We start from the raw sequence: 16,517 nt of genomic DNA, 5'->3' as shown, positions 1-16,517 counted from the left end.
ATGCGGAAAGGTGATCGGCTTCGCCTACAGCGCTTCGGCGCATCCCCGCACCGCCAGTGCTGCTTCGGGCCTGCCAAATCTCCCAAGCGTGCCATGGGTAACGGCGTCTCCGCAGCTAGATCGAGGAGGCTAATGGGATAACCCGCCGACTGCGTACACGGCCACCCACCAGCCGCCCGGGTGGTGCTTGTGGCTGTCTGGTTGCAAGGAGCTCCTGGCGCAGCGCGGTCGAGAAGCAACGCCGCGAGCCGTGTGAAGGCAGACATCAGCGCTCCGCGCCGTGAACGCGTGCGCGGTGGGCTGATGTGCCCCTCCATATCCACTGGACGCTGCCAAATGGTTCGTTTGATAGGCCTGCCTCGCCGGCTCCAGCCGTGGGATTGCTAAAACCATCGTGTCAAGGCGCTGCCCGCCGTCGAGAGGCCCTGCTCTTCTCCATGCATGTCTCACCTCGCCGTGCTTTTGCTTCTGCGGGCAGATATTGAGATGAGCTCTGCACCCGCCAGCACGGCTGGCAGCAGGGTCCACGCCGCGGCTGGAAACTGGAAGCCGGGTGCCGCAGCAGGTAAAGGCCAAAAGCAAGATTGATGAGTTAGCAATGCGCGCGCGCATTGGCCTGGGAGCAGTTGATTGCTGGTCTTGCAGATTGTAATGCCAAGTTTCGCCTTCTTGCTCCCGCAGGCTTGTTGCTGGACGCCACCCCCATCTCGGTGCCCGCTGTGGTGGCCGCCGCCTTCGCGGCTCGTTGCGCTAGCTCCTCCTCCCGGGGTGCGGCAAGTCGATTGCGATCTGAGCAGCCTCAATCAATCATATGTCGCTTGCCAAATCGTAGCCGGTCGACCGATGCGTTGGCACGGCGGACGCCCCTCTCCTAGCACCCCTGCCCGCCATCCTTCGCCCAAGACGGTGCGGCAATCGGGATTTGGCGACTTGTTCATGCGGCCCGCGCTCGAAGCGGCACGTCGCTCGCGAATCTGCCCCCGATAGAGCGACAACCGACATCACTGGCCCGGCGAGCCCGCTCGCTATCTGCCAACCGGAGTCGCGCGTGCAGCACAGCGGCAGGCTTCCCGCAGCCGGGTTGCGGATGGCTGGCTGGGAGCGACCTGGGACGAGATAAGTGGTGGGCGAGGCCAGGGAGCCAAGGAGGCTGCGAGGCATGCGGATGCGCGGGCGGAGGGCCGGGCTGCTGGGTGATTTTCTGTCTGACGCAAGCACCCGCTTCCGACCAGATGGCTCCTGGGCCCGCTTTGAGTTTGGCGTGCGTGCGGATCATGCACGTGACGGCCGCCTGTCTCCTTGCTTCCGCTCGCCATCATGAAGATAGTGGGCCTCACGACATGTGAGCAGGACTTTGCTCGGCCGAATCGCATCGTGGCCTCCCCCCCGCCTGCATTCCACCGGCCTCGGCAGTGTTACTCAACCGCTTGAGAATGGAAACTAGTCCGCGCGTGGTGCCATGGGAAAGAGACAGGCGGGCAGGCAAAAGGCCGCCTCGGAACTTGGTCGCGGTGTGCGACTACAACCCTCAGAGGGTGACACGGTCAGCATTGCTACAATGTCCAATGCGTGCCAATCGGAGAGGGGCGCCAGCGGTTGATGACATGGTGCATCGCGGCCGTCCGCAGCAGTACTCGACCCCCAGGCACCAGGCACACAACGTCGACTCGTGGCCGTAAGCTGTGCAACCTGTGCGCACGGAGGCAATAGTCGAGTTGGCAGATCGGGGCAGTTCCGGTGACGATGTGTCTTGAGAGGATCGGAAGCCCCCTCGCCAAACGAGACAGTGCCGTTTGTCCAAGGATGGGATGAACGGCGTGCTGTGTGCCGGGGGCGATCCGGCTCCAAAGCATGTACATGTGCAGAGCTTCATCAGTTGCGATGGGAAAAACGTGCGCAAGATCACCCCCCCTCTTGCCAGAACCAGGGTGGCATTGCGAAGGCTCCGCAAAAGGAATGAGCTTCATCCAGCTACACGTCCGCGATCTGTTCACGCCAACCCCACCCGCCAACTGCATCACTGCCGAGTGTCCTCATCCCTGCCGCCTCGCAGATGCTGATCACGATCTCCCGCACTGCCTTGATTTCGTCACTTGTGGCTCCGTGGTTGAGAGCTCCCCTAAGATGCCCTTTCAACTGCGGGTTGACCTAGTTAGCCAGGAAGATGTCAGTACGTATCTCATTCGAAATGTGGGGCACGATTCCCGCAGCCGCCGAGATGAGATCTCATTATAGGTACGCACGTCCTGTGGGATTAGGCCGGCGATGGCCACAAAACTAGTCTCCTTTGCATCCAGCACCTTCTCGTTGCTGAGGATATAGCCATACATCAGTCGAGCAGCGAGGCCGAGGTCCTCCGTGCCAGAGCGGTCCATTTGACCCATCACACGGCGCGATATCTTGCCGTACAGGCGCTCGAAGAAGGCCTGACCGCGCTCCAGGACGGCAGGAGCAGGCGTGCTGTAGATCTCTGTGGCCCGTCCTGAGGGAGATGGCGTCTCCGAGTGGTCGAGCAAGTATTCCGGCGTAACTTTTTTGAGAGCAAGGATCGCGTTGATGACCTGGCGACGCGTTAGAGCTACGCCATCCGTGGCGCCCGGCGAGAGACGATATACCTTGGGCACACCGACGACAGCGGCGGACTTGAGCAGCCCCTCTCTCAGCCGCCTCGCAATGTAGAGCTGGTCCGCCCGCTGGCGACTCTCGGAGATTTCTTTAGCGGCAGGCGCGCTGGTACCGGCGCCATGCTCAAGCGCGAACGTGAGGACTGCGGGGACTTCATCGGGCCTGTTCAGAGCGGAGAGGGTCACACCAGCCACATAGTACCAGACATGCTTGGGCAGCTGGGGATGAGTGCGCAGCCAATGAAGTAATGCTGGCGTCAGAACGGGCTGCAAACCGATGGGGCTCTTCATTTTCTCGCGTGCGTTGTGGAGATCACGACGCGCGCCTAAGGATGGAACTGACACGCGTGCTGCCCCCCCATGACGTTGGCCCGGCGGCCCCACCAAGACGTTTGGATGGCGGCGGTTAAGCTTGCGGGCAACAAACTTTTTTCTCCGAGGCTTTATCTTTAATTTTATTCTGTTTAGCAACGCCTCGTCGGTCAGTGCAGCTGCTGTCTCATGGTATCATTGCGCTACATACAGGGGGAGCCGCCAGCCCGCTGTGGTCGGGGGTTATGCACGGCGGTGAGCCTGAGCAGCAAACATGGCTGGGAGAGACAAAAATAATACCGTCGTCATCTCATGCGCACCCAATAAACCAAACGCGGGCCTGAGAAATGCGGCACCCATGCCAACGCCGTGCTCCTTCCGCTATGATTCAAACGCCCGCTATGCTCCGCCAGCCAAGCAGCTGTACAGTCGTGTCGTTCTCAGGTGGGCTTGCCAGATTCCAGCGCTGACATCTGCTTCCGCAGCTGTACCCAGAAATCCTGTCCGTTCGCCATGGTGTTCGCTACTGTTGTCAGCCGACGTGCCGACGGCTTCGGCTTGGGTGGTCACGTACGCTTGCTACCCCACGGGCTAGCATTGCGGGCTCCAACGTCGCCCTGGGGCTTGTAGAGGGGAGACTTTCCATCTGCAGGAATTCGGCATGTTAGCTCATCCCCTCGATTGCATCCCTCCGAACCGCATATACTTACCAGGACCCACAGCACTGGCATCTTGGTACCCTGCAGTGATTGCGAATCAGCAAAACAGCTACTCCTAATGGACCGCCCCTGAAACTTCTATGGCGGAAGGACTGTTGTCCACCGCAGTCGTAGCCCCGCGCAGGCCTACTTCCAGGGGCATACGCACACTTCCTCAGTGCATCCTTGGTCTCCTTCGAGTTGAAGCCGTTCACTGGCCTATGTGCCTGCTCCTGATAGCCCTGCTGCGCAGCAGCGGGCGGAGCGGACTGCCTGTTTGCCTGGGCCTGCCTCTGGGCGTTTCCCCCGCCCTTCTGGCCCCAAACATTGCCAGTATAGCTCGAGCGGTCGGCGTCCTGCTTGGCGGTCGGCGTGTTGTAGCCACTGCTTCCCATGGAGCGGTCGCGTGAATGCGCCTGTTGTGGACGCTGGTTGCGCTGGGGCGATTGGCGCCGCCACCTAAAGTTGGCGCGTTAGCGAAGACGTAGAGTCCAGAAGCTGCGGCGGGATCCATACCGATCGTTGGGGGCGCTCATCTCGGGCAAGAGAGCGGCGTTGATCGATGGGTTGGCTGGCGACTGTTTTGCGGAGAGCGCATGCAGAGCTCCCGCGTCGCGCGCCCCATGGCCGGTTAATCCTCGGTCAATGCCTGACTTCCTGAGAGCCTCCCCAGCGCCTCCCCAATCTTGTTTCTTCCAATGTATTACTCTACGCTATCTACTCCTGTCTCTTTGATCTCAGGAGTCTCTGGCTTTCACCGAACTGAATCCACATTCGGCCCTTTCAGCGCTTGAGTGGCTTAAGTATTTCATCATCTTTCAAATATATTTTTGCAATAGAATAAATAGAGAGGCTTGCAATTATCTTCTACTACAGAAGTTTACTGAGAAATTATGGTCGTACCGTGTTAAGAACCACAGGTTTCTTGTTTGTACTTTTTTCCTTCTAAAATCAAACACAACATTTAAACCGTCATCCACAGACTGGAAACTCTACCATATACTCCACACAATCTTCGAACAGATTCTTATTAAGTTATACTTCTGTTACAGTTGTCTTTCTACACTTTGTACAAATTGACCAAAAATATCCCCATATGACTTACACTCGGTCCAAAGGCAGCCACCTCCGACTCTTAGTCTATCAAGCTCGCAAGCACATTCCTTTTTCAGCACCAAGAACAGAAATAGAAATAGTAGGAAACCTTCTACGCTGAACGAGAGCACCGGAAAACGAACTACATGCACCATCACAATCTTGCCGCCCGTCCCCATGCGAAGCAGAACAAAGGGAAGCAGAAACGCCCTCTTCCGCTCCAAAATCCTCAAAAGAACGACGCTTGCTTCAACAATCCAAAAACCAAAACCGCCATGTGTGTATATCAACCAATGAAAGTCCCCCGGCTCTGCCTCCTCGCACCCGTCCTCTTCCTCAACGACGCATACCCCTCTCCTCCACTACTCTCATCCGCATCTTCACTGCTGCTTCCACTCTCCCCAACCCCCTCATCGTCCGTCCCCAAGAACCTCTGCACAGCGTCATCCTCCCTCTCCCTATCCGGCTCCTCCATCCCGCCCGGTACCCACTGGTGCGGACCCTCCTCCACGCCTTCTTCTTCGTCATCCTCCGAATCGTCAATGAACACCCTGCTCTGCCTGAAGATCTCTCGCGCTCCGCTGCCCCTCCGCGCGAAAGCCGCGCCATCGTCCCTCAGGTAGCCGTACTGATCCTTCTCCTTCTCTCCGCTGCGGCTCGTCGTCGGGCTCGGCGGATGGCGGTAGATCTCGTCCTCGACGAACTCGCGCGGCGGGCGCAGCTCGAACATGCTGCCGGGCCGCTGGCCGTGTCCGCCGGCGCCGCCGTACGGGCCGGGCCGGGTGCCTTGGCCGCGCAGGTGCGCGCTGCGCTGCAGGGCGGCGGCACGCGGCGTGTCGGGCGCCTTGTGTTGCAGCGACGACCACCAGCCCGAGAGGCGTTTCGAGAAGGACGGGCTGGGCGCACCGCTGGCGGTGGCGGCGGGATCATCCTTGCCACCTGTGTCTCTCGGAGACTTGGCGTCGTCGAGGGCGGAGTCGATGCTGGCCCCAAGGAGCGGGGCCGGTCTGTTCTTCTTCTTGCGGTCGGGCGTCGAGTCTTGGCTGGACGAGGAGTCGCTGTCGGACGGTGGTGCGGAGAGGATGGGCGGCGGGGCGATGGAGCCGCCGTTGCGTTGGGCCTCGCGGAGGAGGCCCTTGAGATCCTCTTCGGAGAGAATGGAAGGCAGGCCGGGTCGGGTGGGACGCGCGTGATGACGGCCCTGCTCGACCAGTCGCTCAATTTTCATGCGGTTGGCGATGAACTTCAACATCGGGAAGGCAGATTGTTGGCCGACGTGAATCATGCGGGCGAGGCGCTGGGGTGTCGGGTCTGTGAGGATGTAGTAGAAGTCGCTAGGAATGGACTTGGGCCAGATGGTAATGGTTCCGCTGAAGCGCTGGAGCCAGATGGAACTCCAGTCCTGGCCGAGGGGACGCGGTAGCAGTTCAAGATGCCGCAAAACTTTGAGCCATTTGGTAAGATCAAGTTTGAGATATTGCTCAATAGCAGAGCCGAGGTAGCCACCCCTCCAACCGCGCCCACGGCGATGCGTGACAGGCCGTCCAACGGAACCACGCGAACTGAAGAAGAAAAGGTTTACATGCGGGTTGACCTGACTGACAATGCTGAAGCGAACGTTGAAATGGAGATTCAGTGCTTTGAGCGGGATATCGGTACGCAAGCTGCCATCCTTCCACTTGTGGCCGAAGCTGTAGGGCTCGATGGTGCCGTCGGGGTTCTTCTTCATCAGAACCACGGGGTTGAGAATGCCGGGAACCGCCGCAGATGCAAGGACCGCAGACCAGATGACACAGTCGGGAGAGGTGTGGTAGTTTGCCAAGATCGTTGGAGAATGAGGATCTGACGGAACACAAGAGACGTTTAGGATGCGGCCTGTACGAGCGTATGCCTCACGGAACGTAAGGCTGCCGCGAGTGAACCAAGCGCAACGGCGAGCCCAGTCAACACTGTCGAAACGAGCCCCCGTTTTATACCATCTCTTGAACCAGGTAGTCATGTCGTCGTGGCATGCAGTGATCTTGTTCGCAAGCGCAGGGATCAGCATTCTCTTCAGCTCATCATCCGTCCGCGTACCCAGGAGTGCAGCAACAAGCGCGCCCCCAGAAGTTCCTGTAATCACGTTTGGTAGCAGACCGGCATCCAGCAGAGCTTTAGCCACACCAAAATGGTAGTATGCGAATGTTGCCCCCCCAGAAAGACAGAGTGCCGTTCGTCCAAAGTTCGTGGAAAGGTGTTTGAACATGGTCCGCTTGTCTTCGGCGGAAAGCGCGTTGGTCTCGGAGAGAAGTTCGAGCGATTTCTCAATCTCATCAACGCAACCCTGGACCAGGTGCTTCGTGCCATAATAGGATTCACTGTAAAGGTGGGGGTTTTCGAAGCCGACGAAATTGCTTTTGACGCAAGCTTCCAGCAGCCCGCGAAGCTGGTTGATGGCTTGTCCGCCGGAGCCCTCGGCCTTCTCCGATGAGGTGTCCTGCTGAACCTGAGCGCGCAGCTTGCTCAACGTATCCTTGACCCTCCGGATAGTCTTTGCGTCGTAGTAAGCGTATTCATCCGTCTGCTTCCACTTCTCGTTGCCCAAATGATCGTCCAATTCCTTGGCGGCAGTGACCCAGTCCTCGTAATTTTCCGTGCTATTCAGCTTCTTTCGCAGCCTCTGGCGTGTACCCCGCCACGTTATCCACTGCTCGTACAGCCCGATATACACGCGCGTTACGAGATACATGACGCCGAGAACGAAAAGCCAGCCGAAGACGGTGCACAGAAGCGGCCACTTCAGCAGACTGTAGACGAAACCCTCGCGGGTCTCGTCAACGCCGCGTCGTGGCTCCCGGCGCGTCTTCTTCTTCTTCCGCACGCGCTGATGCACGGGCCGCCAGTCATTGAGGGCGGTGATGAAGGTCGAGCGCTTGGGAGTCTGTGGGACAAGGAGGTTGTCGGAGGAAGGCGATGGCTCGGGGGCTTGTAGAGCTTGTTGGAAGCGGGCGAAGTCATCGTCATTGACGAAGTCGGTGTCGTAGTCGGGGAGTTGGGTGTAGTCGAAGCCATCGGGAGACAGCGGCGAAGGGCCGTCGGTGGACTTGCGAAGGTCGGCCATGGCGTGTACTTCACATGGCGCGGTCGCGGGGGATCGATGGAGGGCTTTGTGTGCAGAATCGCCTCCCTTGTCCCGTGCTCTGCAGGCGAGAGTGATATGCGGCGAGATTGTGTTGGGACAGAGGTCAGTCCGCAGTGACGTTACCGGCCTTGCACGCGACGCCCCGGCCCGAGCGAGTCGCGTCCTCAGGCCCAGTGGGTCCCGCCACAGGTCAGCCACGCTTCTCCGCAAACTTACACACCCCCGTTACTACCACGCCACTGAACTGACGAAGCCACGCCGGAACATGCTGCGAGCGGGCTTCCGCCTGCGTGCCGCCCGCTGTCCGCTGCTCGTGCAACAGCGGGGCCTGCTCACGCTTGCTATCGAGACGTCATGCGACGATACGTCCGTCGCCGTCTTGGAGACCAGAGACCGCTGCCCGCGAACATGGCTCGACGGCCATGACGCCGTCTTGCACTTCCACGAAAAAGTCACGGCGAACAACCTGGAGTACAAGGGCGTGCATCCAATTGCCTCCCTTGAGTCTCATCAGGAAACCTTGGCAACGCTCGTGCAGAAAGCCATCAAGCACCTGCCAGAGGAGGATTGCAACAACCGCGCCTACTCAGTCGTGCACAAGATCGCCGCCAGGGACAAGCCCGAGTACCGCCTGCGCCCAGACTTCATTTCCGTTACCCGCGGGCCTGGCATGCGCGCCAATCTCTTCACGGGCCTTGACACGGCCAAGGGTCTTGCCGTCGCTTGGAACATCCCCCTCGTCGGCGTGCACCACATGCATGCCCACGCCCTGACCCCGAGGCTCGTATCCGCCCTGAGCCAAGAGGTCGACGAGAAAGACGAGTTGCGCAGAATGTTTAGCTCAGCAACTACGGCGGAGGTGCCCCCTGTTGAGCCTGACTTCCCCTTCCTGTCCGTCCTGATATCGGGCGGCCACACGCTGGTGATCAGCTCCGAGTCGTTGACCAAACACCGCGTGCTCGGCTCGACGACCGACTCCGCCATCGGCGACTGTTTGGACAAGGTGGCCCGGTTGATCGTGCCGCCGCTGCTTCTCGAGAAGTCGGGCGACACCATGTATGGTCGCCTGCTTGAGGGCTTCGCATTTCCCGACGGAAACGCCGCGGAGGACTATGCCTACGCCCCCCCGAAGAACAGGGGCCAGGAGCTTACCAAGCGGCCTAGTAAATGGGGATGGGCGTTCAGCCCGCCGCTCGCCAAGTCGCCCAACGGCCTGCGATCCATGTCGATGGACATGAGCTTCACCGGCCTGCATACCGCAGTAGAGAGAGTCATGTCTTTCCAGTGGGACCGGCAGACCGGCAAGCTGAGCAAGATCGGGCGGGAGCCCGAGGACGTCGACGAAGAGGAGAGGAGGGTGATGGCACGCGAGGTCATGAGGGTGGCGTTCGAGCACCTGGGGAGCCGTATTCTGCTGGCTCTGCAGGCCGTTGCACTGCGGGATCCGCTGCTGGCAAAGACCATGCCGGTTGTCGTCAGCGGTGGCGTTGCATCAAATCGATACTTGCGACATGTGTAAGTCCCCTTCCCCTCAGTTTCCCCTACCTGCATATCTGTGTTGATCCTGCCACCCCTAATCTGCATACGATACGTCGGTGCTATAATGATCGGAGTAGCTATTTTCGTACATGAAGACCGACCTTAGCGAATGAGCACAGATGATCCATCGAGGGTGGTAGGTCACCAACATGGCAACTCATCAGATTATCACCCGCTCAGCATTTTGGACTTCCTACCAGAGCTAACAATCACAAACCTTCCATTCAGCCTAAGCACCTTCCTCGCAGCCCGCGGCTTCCCAGATGTCAAGCTCGTCTACCCCCCGCCCGAGCTCTGCACCGACAACGCTGCCATGATCGCCTGGGCCGGCGTCGAGATGTTCCGCGCGGGCCACACCACCCCGCTCGTCTGCCGCGCCTTGCGCAAGTGGAGTCTGGAAGAGCTGCTGACCCCTCCAAATGGTGCCTGAGAATAAGACAAACAAAAAAGAAAAGCATTACTTTCATCTTCCCCTTCACTCATCACTCTCTCCTCATCTTCTCTGTTCCTACCAAACAAAGCCATCGCCATTGCGTCGTGCTTCGTCCATCGACCCGCATGGCGGTTTCGTGTGTTGTTGTCAGAATAAAGGAGGTGGCGCGAGGGGCGAGAGCGAAATGCGCGGGCGTCGCACAAATTAATTGCCTATAATAAGCGAGGACTGCTTGACGGCCCTCGCTTCTTTGATCGGTTTGTAGCATCTTGATTATTTGTTTTGTTGGGAACGTTAATGAAACTCCGAAGGCGAAGACGTGGGACAGGGGGCTTGAGGGTAGTGTCATTGACATTGCTATATCGGTACGCGGCGCTGAAAGGGAGGGGAGGTGGACACCTGAGATTGAGTGATGTGGTGATATCTGGGTGTTTTGACCAGGTATACTTCTACTATTTCCGATATCTTTCTCCCGGCGCCCCTCCTTCGAGGGTGTGGTGAGGATCAGCCCAAATCTGGCATGGCATGGTAGGTGCATGGCTGACTTTTTTTTTTTTTTTTTTGGTATCTCTGGTAGTTGGTGGCGGCATCAAGGCAAAAGGCAGGATACCCGAACATTCTGGTTGGTTGGATGGAGCGCGAACGTCAAATCTTACATCACCGCTCTCTGATTCTTTCGAAGAATTGCCTTGCTGTGCATAGATAGGTACTGAGCGTCGAAGCCGTGGAAAGAACCATGAAAACTTCTGCATGAAACTGACAGCGACAGATTCTTCCGCATTCGGACAAACCGGATGACTCGCTGATCGAGTTCTCAAGTAGTCGCCCAAAGGGATTGAAATGCATGACAGTGCAAAGGAGGGCATATTTTTTCTCTTTTGGCTACAGACCCTACTTCCAGGCTGCACTCTTTCTAGAACACCTTTGCAATTCCCCCGCCCCGGCCAACTGAACAGTCGTCCCAAAAAAGCCCTAAGTTCCCTAAGAAAAATGCCTCTCCTTTCTTAACGTTTCCAGCCCGTCTTCTGAAGAAAGAATTGCCTTTCATTTGTTGAGAATAAAAAAGCCTTCCATCCTCACACACTCTCTCGCTCACGTATGTGAGTCTTTCCTCCGTCGATGTCCATCTACAACGAGCTTCCCTTGTCACCCCACGGTATGCCGGTAGCCTCCAGCAACTCCGTCAGCGCCCTCGGCTCGCTCTGCAGCAACTCCCACTGCGCCTGATCCTTGACCATCAGGGTGCCGGCCAGCACGGTGCCGTTGAGCTCGACGACGTCGTCGTCACCCAGCTCGGCGCCGTCTTCGGTGCGCAGGGCATCGCCGCCGCGCCGGCGCGGCGCGATGACCATGGCCTCGGTGGTGAGGGCCATGTTGTAGCTTATCGACGACGCGCCGTCGGCCGTCGAGTGGAGCGTCAACGGAGTTTGCGGGTGCGAGGCGATGTACTTGCGGACGAACTCGACAGCGGTGCTGTGCAGCGCCGTGTAGATGGTGTGCAGCTCCGGGCCAGACGCGTTGGGCGGGATGCGCGACGCGAAGTGCGCGAATGGGATGGACGTGTCGGAGATGAAGCCGGTGGAGACTGCGGGGCAGAGAAGAGGAAGTGTTAGTTGGGCAGACTTTACGCGGTTCTCATGTGCTTGTCCATGCATTTTTTTTCTTGCTGTAGAAAATGTTGCGGGTGGTGGGGAGCTGCGGGTTGTGGTGTGGCAGGTGGAGGGGGGTCTGTTGGTGTGTTGTTGGGGAATGGTGGGGTGGTTGTGATGTTGGCTGTGTCGGTGGTGTGGTGGTGGTAGGATGGTTGTTCACGGACCAGAATGCGGAGATTTTAGGATGCGGTCGACCAGCAGGTCCCAACCATCGGTATCGGGAGCGCTGCGCATGTTGTCGACGGGCAGGAACTGCAGGTGGCGGTGCGGTTGGCTGGCGCCGCTGTGCTCGCCCGAGTTGAAGAAGGCAAACAGCGGCCCCTTCTTGGCGCGCTCCCACTCGGCCAGCGCGGCATAGGTGGTGTCGAGGTCGTCCTGCTCCAGCAGCTGCGTCTGCGGCTTGTCCTCCTTGGTCGCAATGATCAGGTGGTCGCGGATGACGGGGTACTTGTTCAGCACGAGGATGTGCGACGGCTCGGCGGGGTCGGGCACGGCGGCCACCAGCAGGTCGTCTGGCGGGGCCTCGAACGGGTCGAATCTCGGCTTGGGGGGCTCATCGTCGGCAGGCGCGTCGGTGGCGGCGGGCTTCTTGGCCAGGGCGGGGCAGTAGCGGAGTTGGAACTGCTCGGTGCAAGACGGGCGGTGTTAGGGAGTGGTGCTCTTCTGGCATGACTTTGTGGCTCGGGCGGCGGGCTGGAGATGGATTGGCAGGTGTGGCGGCGGCTCTACTTACGCACCGGTACTCCTGAGGTGGTGCGGATCACGCAGACATCGGTGGCGGAGAAGGTCAGGCTCTGCTTCTCCGCAGCCGCGGTGAATTTGGCGTCGACGAGGGCAGGGAGGGGCTGCTCGAGTTGGAAGCGCATGGTGGAGGCCGGGCGGATGGAGAGGCCGGCGAGGGCGCGCAGCGGACGAAAGTGAGGCGTACGGCCGCCGGCTCTGGCACTGCGGCGGGCTGGGCAAGACCAATGAGCGAGGACGCGAGTCGTAGGAGGCATCCAGAGTGGGCAGCATGTGGGTTTTGAGGAGGTTGTTGTATCCCGGGCTATGACGAAGCGCGCCCGGGCCGGCCCGTGACGGGTGCGCCACCAGGCCAACCCCTCCTCTCCCTGGTCGTGATAAAAAAAAGTGAATTGCACGCTGGACCCTATGGTGGTTTGCTCTCCTGAGCCCGAGAAGCGAGACGCGCCCTCCGGCTCGCCCGCAGCTACGCGCTGCAGGCCAGCGCTGCCCCAGGCTGCCCGACGCACCCCACGCCGTGATACAATGCCGAGCGCCCGCATGAAGCCCCGCCGATTGCGCTGGAAAAACACAGAAAAACAGCAGCACACCTTGCGCCGTCCTCAAGGAGCGCCCACCACCCATGACCCATGACCCATGACCCATGACCGCCGCTCCCACCCGCCTGCGCCCCCGAAACACCACCGACGACCCCAACGCCCGCGCGGCGAGAGACGCGACCTAGCGTGTGCGCCGCCAAACCCGCCAGCTCACAGCATCCCCTGGATCTTCAGCCAGCGCTTCTTGCACGTCGCGTTGCCAAAGTGGTACGACCCGCCGTTCTGCCAGATGTAGGCCGCCACCTTCTTCCACGGCACCTTGTTTGCGTCCACCTCCGTCTCGTCGACGTCCACCTCCTCCGCGTCTGTCCCCGGGTACAGCGCCGCCGCCACGTGCATGTTGACGCCCTCTCGGAGCAACCGAACCTGCGTGCACCCGTCCGTCAGCCCGTCCGCCCGCAAAGCGTCATGGAAAGAATGGGTGGGTTTACTTACGTCTGTCTGCGTCCACAGCGGCCTGCGCACCCGCTCCTCCCGTCTCTTGGTCAGCGTCCGGTAGCGGCCCCTGAGTGTCGACTCGGCCTCGGAGAATCCGCCCTTCTCCCTAATCTGCCGATATGACATGCCCGCCTTCTTCCACTGCACCAGCAGATCATCCTCCCGCGCCCTCTTGCCGTTCATGGCCCGGGTGTATCCGTCATCGTCCCTGCGCCTTGGAGACGCTGGCGTCGGCCACTCCGCGTGGTTGGCGTGATGGCCACTCGTCGCCGTCGTCTCGCGCGGAAGGGTGGTGGCGAGGTGGTGGCCGTTGCTGTTGCTCTGCACGTGCGAACGCAGAGTGCGTTGCGAGTAGGTCGCGCTGTTGCCCGGGTTGTTAATGTCTGGCGCTTGCTGCTGCTCTCCTGGGTGGCAGCTGCATAGCGACGACTCGTCTGTGTTGGCGGCGGCCGGCGAGGTTTGCGCGTGGGCCATTCCTGACATAGGCGCGACGTCGGCGGAGGCTGCGCTGCCGGTGTTGACGTTCCAGACGCTCTTGTGGTCAAGCTGGGCTTGCGCACCACCGCACTGGCTCCTGGGCGAGACTAAGGACGATAGCTCGCTGTCGCTCGAGCAGCTGAGGCCAAGGGTCGCCCATTCAGGCCATGATGGATCGGCTTCGTACCATGTGCCATGGCATGGAGCCCTCTTGGCTTGCATTTGGGTGGACAGTTGCAGCTCTGGGGCGGATGAAGCTGGTTGGGTTGTTGCTGGGGCCAGGAATGGAAGACCATGATATTTCATCGAGGAGTCAGATTGTGAGGGCGCGTACGACTGCGCTGGTCTGCTCGGATATTGATCCACCTGGTTCAGCAGTTCCCATGAAGGGTCATCGAAGCTTCGTGGCGCGGCCAACGGTAAGCCCGTCCAAGCCTGGCTGCAAGAAGTGATGTTGCTCATCTGGGTGCCAAATGGCATTGCTGCAGCTGATGAGTATGATGATGACATGGGAGAAGGTACGGCGGCCCCAGGGCATGAGCCTTGCGTAGTCCGGGCTTGCCCAGAAGAAATGGTAGGTGACTGAAGAGTGTTCATGGAAGCATGCTCGGAGAGAGGGAGTGGCCAGGAACCTTCGACGTTGTGAGTGGTGTCACTCGGCTGCAGTGTGCTGGAAGTCTGTCGCGGCGACCAGCTGCTGGCTGAGACGGCTTCGTGGCCATTTCCTCGTTGCAGAGTTCGATCGGGCAGCTGCGATGGCAGCTGAGACGGCAAGCCGCTCCAATTGTTGTGCTGCCCACCCGGCGAAAGGATACCGTTGTCATCAACAGCGGCGAGCGCATCCGCATCCTCCAATGGGTGATCATCCTCAAACTTGAAAATTTCCTGGGCGCCGTTGAGATCAGCGCAACGGGAAAGCGTCAGCGACGGACATACGCTCCAACCAGGGCTACCCATGGCAATTTGTGTCTCGAACAGGCGTTGGTGCAAGAGGCGTTGGTTCAGTTGTGAGTGAAGATGCTGCGAGACAAAACGTTGTTTCGCGGGTAAGGCAAATTGCGGCGGCAGGCCTGTGAGCCATTGTTGGGCGTCGGCGCCCTTCATGTTTGTTCTTGGCCCGCCGGTGTTCCAAGCCCGAGCCTGCGGCTGCGGCTGCGGCTGCTGCTGGACTTGCAGCATCCCGTCCGTGGTCTGTCTGTCGAAAGGATGGGAAGAGGACTTCTGCCTCACCGCCAAACGTCTCCAAGAATAAGAGGACACTTCCTTGCAAGCTATGCAGCTTTGTCGCGTTGACGTGTTCCCGCGAGGCGCTTTAGGGATTGTGCATGTGAAACAAGACCTCTCGTGGATGGTGTTGGAAGTGACGGTCAACGGGGACTTGCTGACCGCCTCATGTGAGATGTACCGCAACACTGGTTGAAGAAAACTCCACGCTTTTCCAAGACGCTGAATATCTTATACCGCGGAGCACTCAGCTTTTGACCCCGGGAACCTGCGCTACAGCAAATGGCTTCGTTGAACCAAGGACTATGAGGACGGGTCCTCCAAAGTGAATGTGCTGGCTCAGTCCTACACCAGATGGACTGCAAGCACAGTTTTGCTAATCTCGGGAAACGAAGTGCGCTGGCATACTTGTCAGAAGAACAGCTAATCGGAGAACATGTCCTTGGCTCGCACCTTTGCAAAGCCAGTCGGCACCGAGCCAGATGGTGACGGAAGTTCGATGACGCTCGTGGTGACAACAGCGGTGTAGAGATTCGGCACGGGACAACGTCCGCCAACAATAGCAAACAACCGGCGACGATTGCAGATGACAACGGAATCGCCAGCAATCTCAGGGTGGAGATCCGTAACAGATCAAAAAGATTACGAGCGGAGGTCGCGGAAGAACGAAAACAGGGACAAATTGCCACCCAAAAGAATTGTTGCGTTGGTGGTTAGTCACTGAGGAACAGTGCTCTTCACATTATTGCACTCCATGGGGAAGAGATACTGCACTTAAGACATTTCGCCAACGCTCAAATTAGTCTTGCTGAACATTCGCCCAGGGTGCCTCGCCGTTTGCCGCAGTGCGGGACAATCTCTCCCCTTCATGCGCACACTGAGCTGTGAGTGGTGTCTGTGCATCGCGAGGCCGTCTTTCCGCAATCGAGTGCGCGGAAAGACCCGCACAGCCGTAGCCCACTCATATTGGTTACGAACAGCCATGGGTACGGCACCAAGGGATTTCTGGGGATACAGTAAACGAGCAGGGTACATCAGTGTAGTAGGTTCGCAAAGAGAAGTGGGGTCACTTGGGAAAGAAGACACCAGGTGATACTCGAGGACGCTATCTCCACACTACAGACTGAAACGACATCCTCTGCTTCAGTCTAAATCATCGGATTCCTGGGTGCCTGCAGATAATGGATATGCTTCCAGGGGTCCTGCACCGTGCAGAACCTGTGCGACCTGTCAGAGAGTGCAGCGTCCATACTGAACCAGAGCTTAGCAGGTCACCGCCTATCCTTGCGAATATGAAAGCAGGCGGATAACTGTCCAATCCAGCGGCGCCCCGAAACTACGGAACACTGCAGCCTGACCTAGCCAGCGAGCGCGCCGGGCCCCGCAACTGTGTGCGACGATGGCTCCTCACCACCCGTGCAGTTCGGTCCACGCTCAGGGATTGTGTTTGCAATTCTCTTGATCGATCAACAACCGGGAAGCGCTGGAGAGATTGGACTGGAATGTTCCGGCGCGGGCCTGAGATCCCAAAGAGCAGCACCGTGGAGAGCAGAATAAACGATGA

At 59.1% G+C, this 16,517-nt stretch overlaps 6 protein-coding genes across 6 annotated transcripts; 1 reads left to right on the top strand and 5 right to left on the bottom strand.

Annotated features, from left to right (window-relative positions):
- Positions 1-1,971: 1,971 nt before the first annotated feature.
- On the bottom strand, positions 1,972-2,833 carry SLS55_000576 (uncharacterized protein; the record flags this gene model as incomplete). The annotated part of the gene is made up of 3 exons (XM_066772087.1): positions 1,972-2,148; positions 2,244-2,767; positions 2,827-2,833. 3 exons carry the CDS (start codon positions 2,831-2,833, stop codon positions 1,972-1,974), a joined length of 708 nt encoding a protein of 235 aa, XP_066637366.1.
- A 543-nt stretch (positions 2,834-3,376) lies between these two features.
- On the bottom strand, positions 3,377-4,029 carry SLS55_000575 (uncharacterized protein; the record flags this gene model as incomplete). Its single annotated transcript, XM_066772086.1, has 4 exons — positions 3,377-3,459; positions 3,511-3,582; positions 3,647-3,676; positions 3,804-4,029. The coding sequence occupies 4 exons, from the start codon at positions 4,027-4,029 to the stop codon at positions 3,377-3,379; spliced, it is 411 nt and encodes a 136-aa protein (XP_066637365.1).
- A 986-nt stretch (positions 4,030-5,015) lies between these two features.
- Positions 5,016-7,829, bottom strand: SLS55_000574 (uncharacterized protein; the record flags this gene model as incomplete). Its single annotated transcript, XM_066772085.1, has 1 exon — positions 5,016-7,829. The coding sequence occupies one exon, from the start codon at positions 7,827-7,829 to the stop codon at positions 5,016-5,018; it is 2,814 nt and encodes a 937-aa protein (XP_066637364.1).
- Positions 7,830-8,115: 286 nt separating this feature from the next.
- QRI7 (Mitochondrial tRNAs modification protein) lies at positions 8,116-9,819 on the top strand (the record flags this gene model as incomplete). Its single annotated transcript, XM_066772084.1, has 2 exons — positions 8,116-9,365; positions 9,570-9,819. The coding sequence occupies 2 exons, from the start codon at positions 8,116-8,118 to the stop codon at positions 9,817-9,819; spliced, it is 1,500 nt and encodes a 499-aa protein (XP_066637363.1).
- Positions 9,820-10,949: 1,130 nt separating this feature from the next.
- On the bottom strand, positions 10,950-12,340 carry APA2 (bifunctional AP-4-A phosphorylase/ADP sulfurylase; the record flags this gene model as incomplete). The annotated part of the gene is made up of 3 exons (XM_066772083.1): positions 10,950-11,407; positions 11,639-12,095; positions 12,212-12,340. 3 exons carry the CDS (start codon positions 12,338-12,340, stop codon positions 10,950-10,952), a joined length of 1,044 nt encoding a protein of 347 aa, XP_066637362.1.
- Positions 12,341-12,964: 624 nt separating this feature from the next.
- On the bottom strand, positions 12,965-13,951 carry SLS55_000571 (uncharacterized protein; the record flags this gene model as incomplete). Its single annotated transcript, XM_066772082.1, has 1 exon — positions 12,965-13,951. One exon carries the CDS (start codon positions 13,949-13,951, stop codon positions 12,965-12,967), a length of 987 nt encoding a protein of 328 aa, XP_066637361.1.
- Between the last annotated feature and the right edge of the window lie 2,566 nt (positions 13,952-16,517).

This window comes from Diplodia seriata, assembly GCF_021436955.1.
Source record: "Diplodia seriata strain FDS-637 chromosome Unknown scaffold_1, whole genome shotgun sequence".
Taxonomy (NCBI): Eukaryota; Fungi; Ascomycota; class Dothideomycetes; order Botryosphaeriales; family Botryosphaeriaceae; genus Diplodia; species Diplodia seriata.
This window is presented reverse-complemented; position numbering and strand designations above follow the sequence as displayed.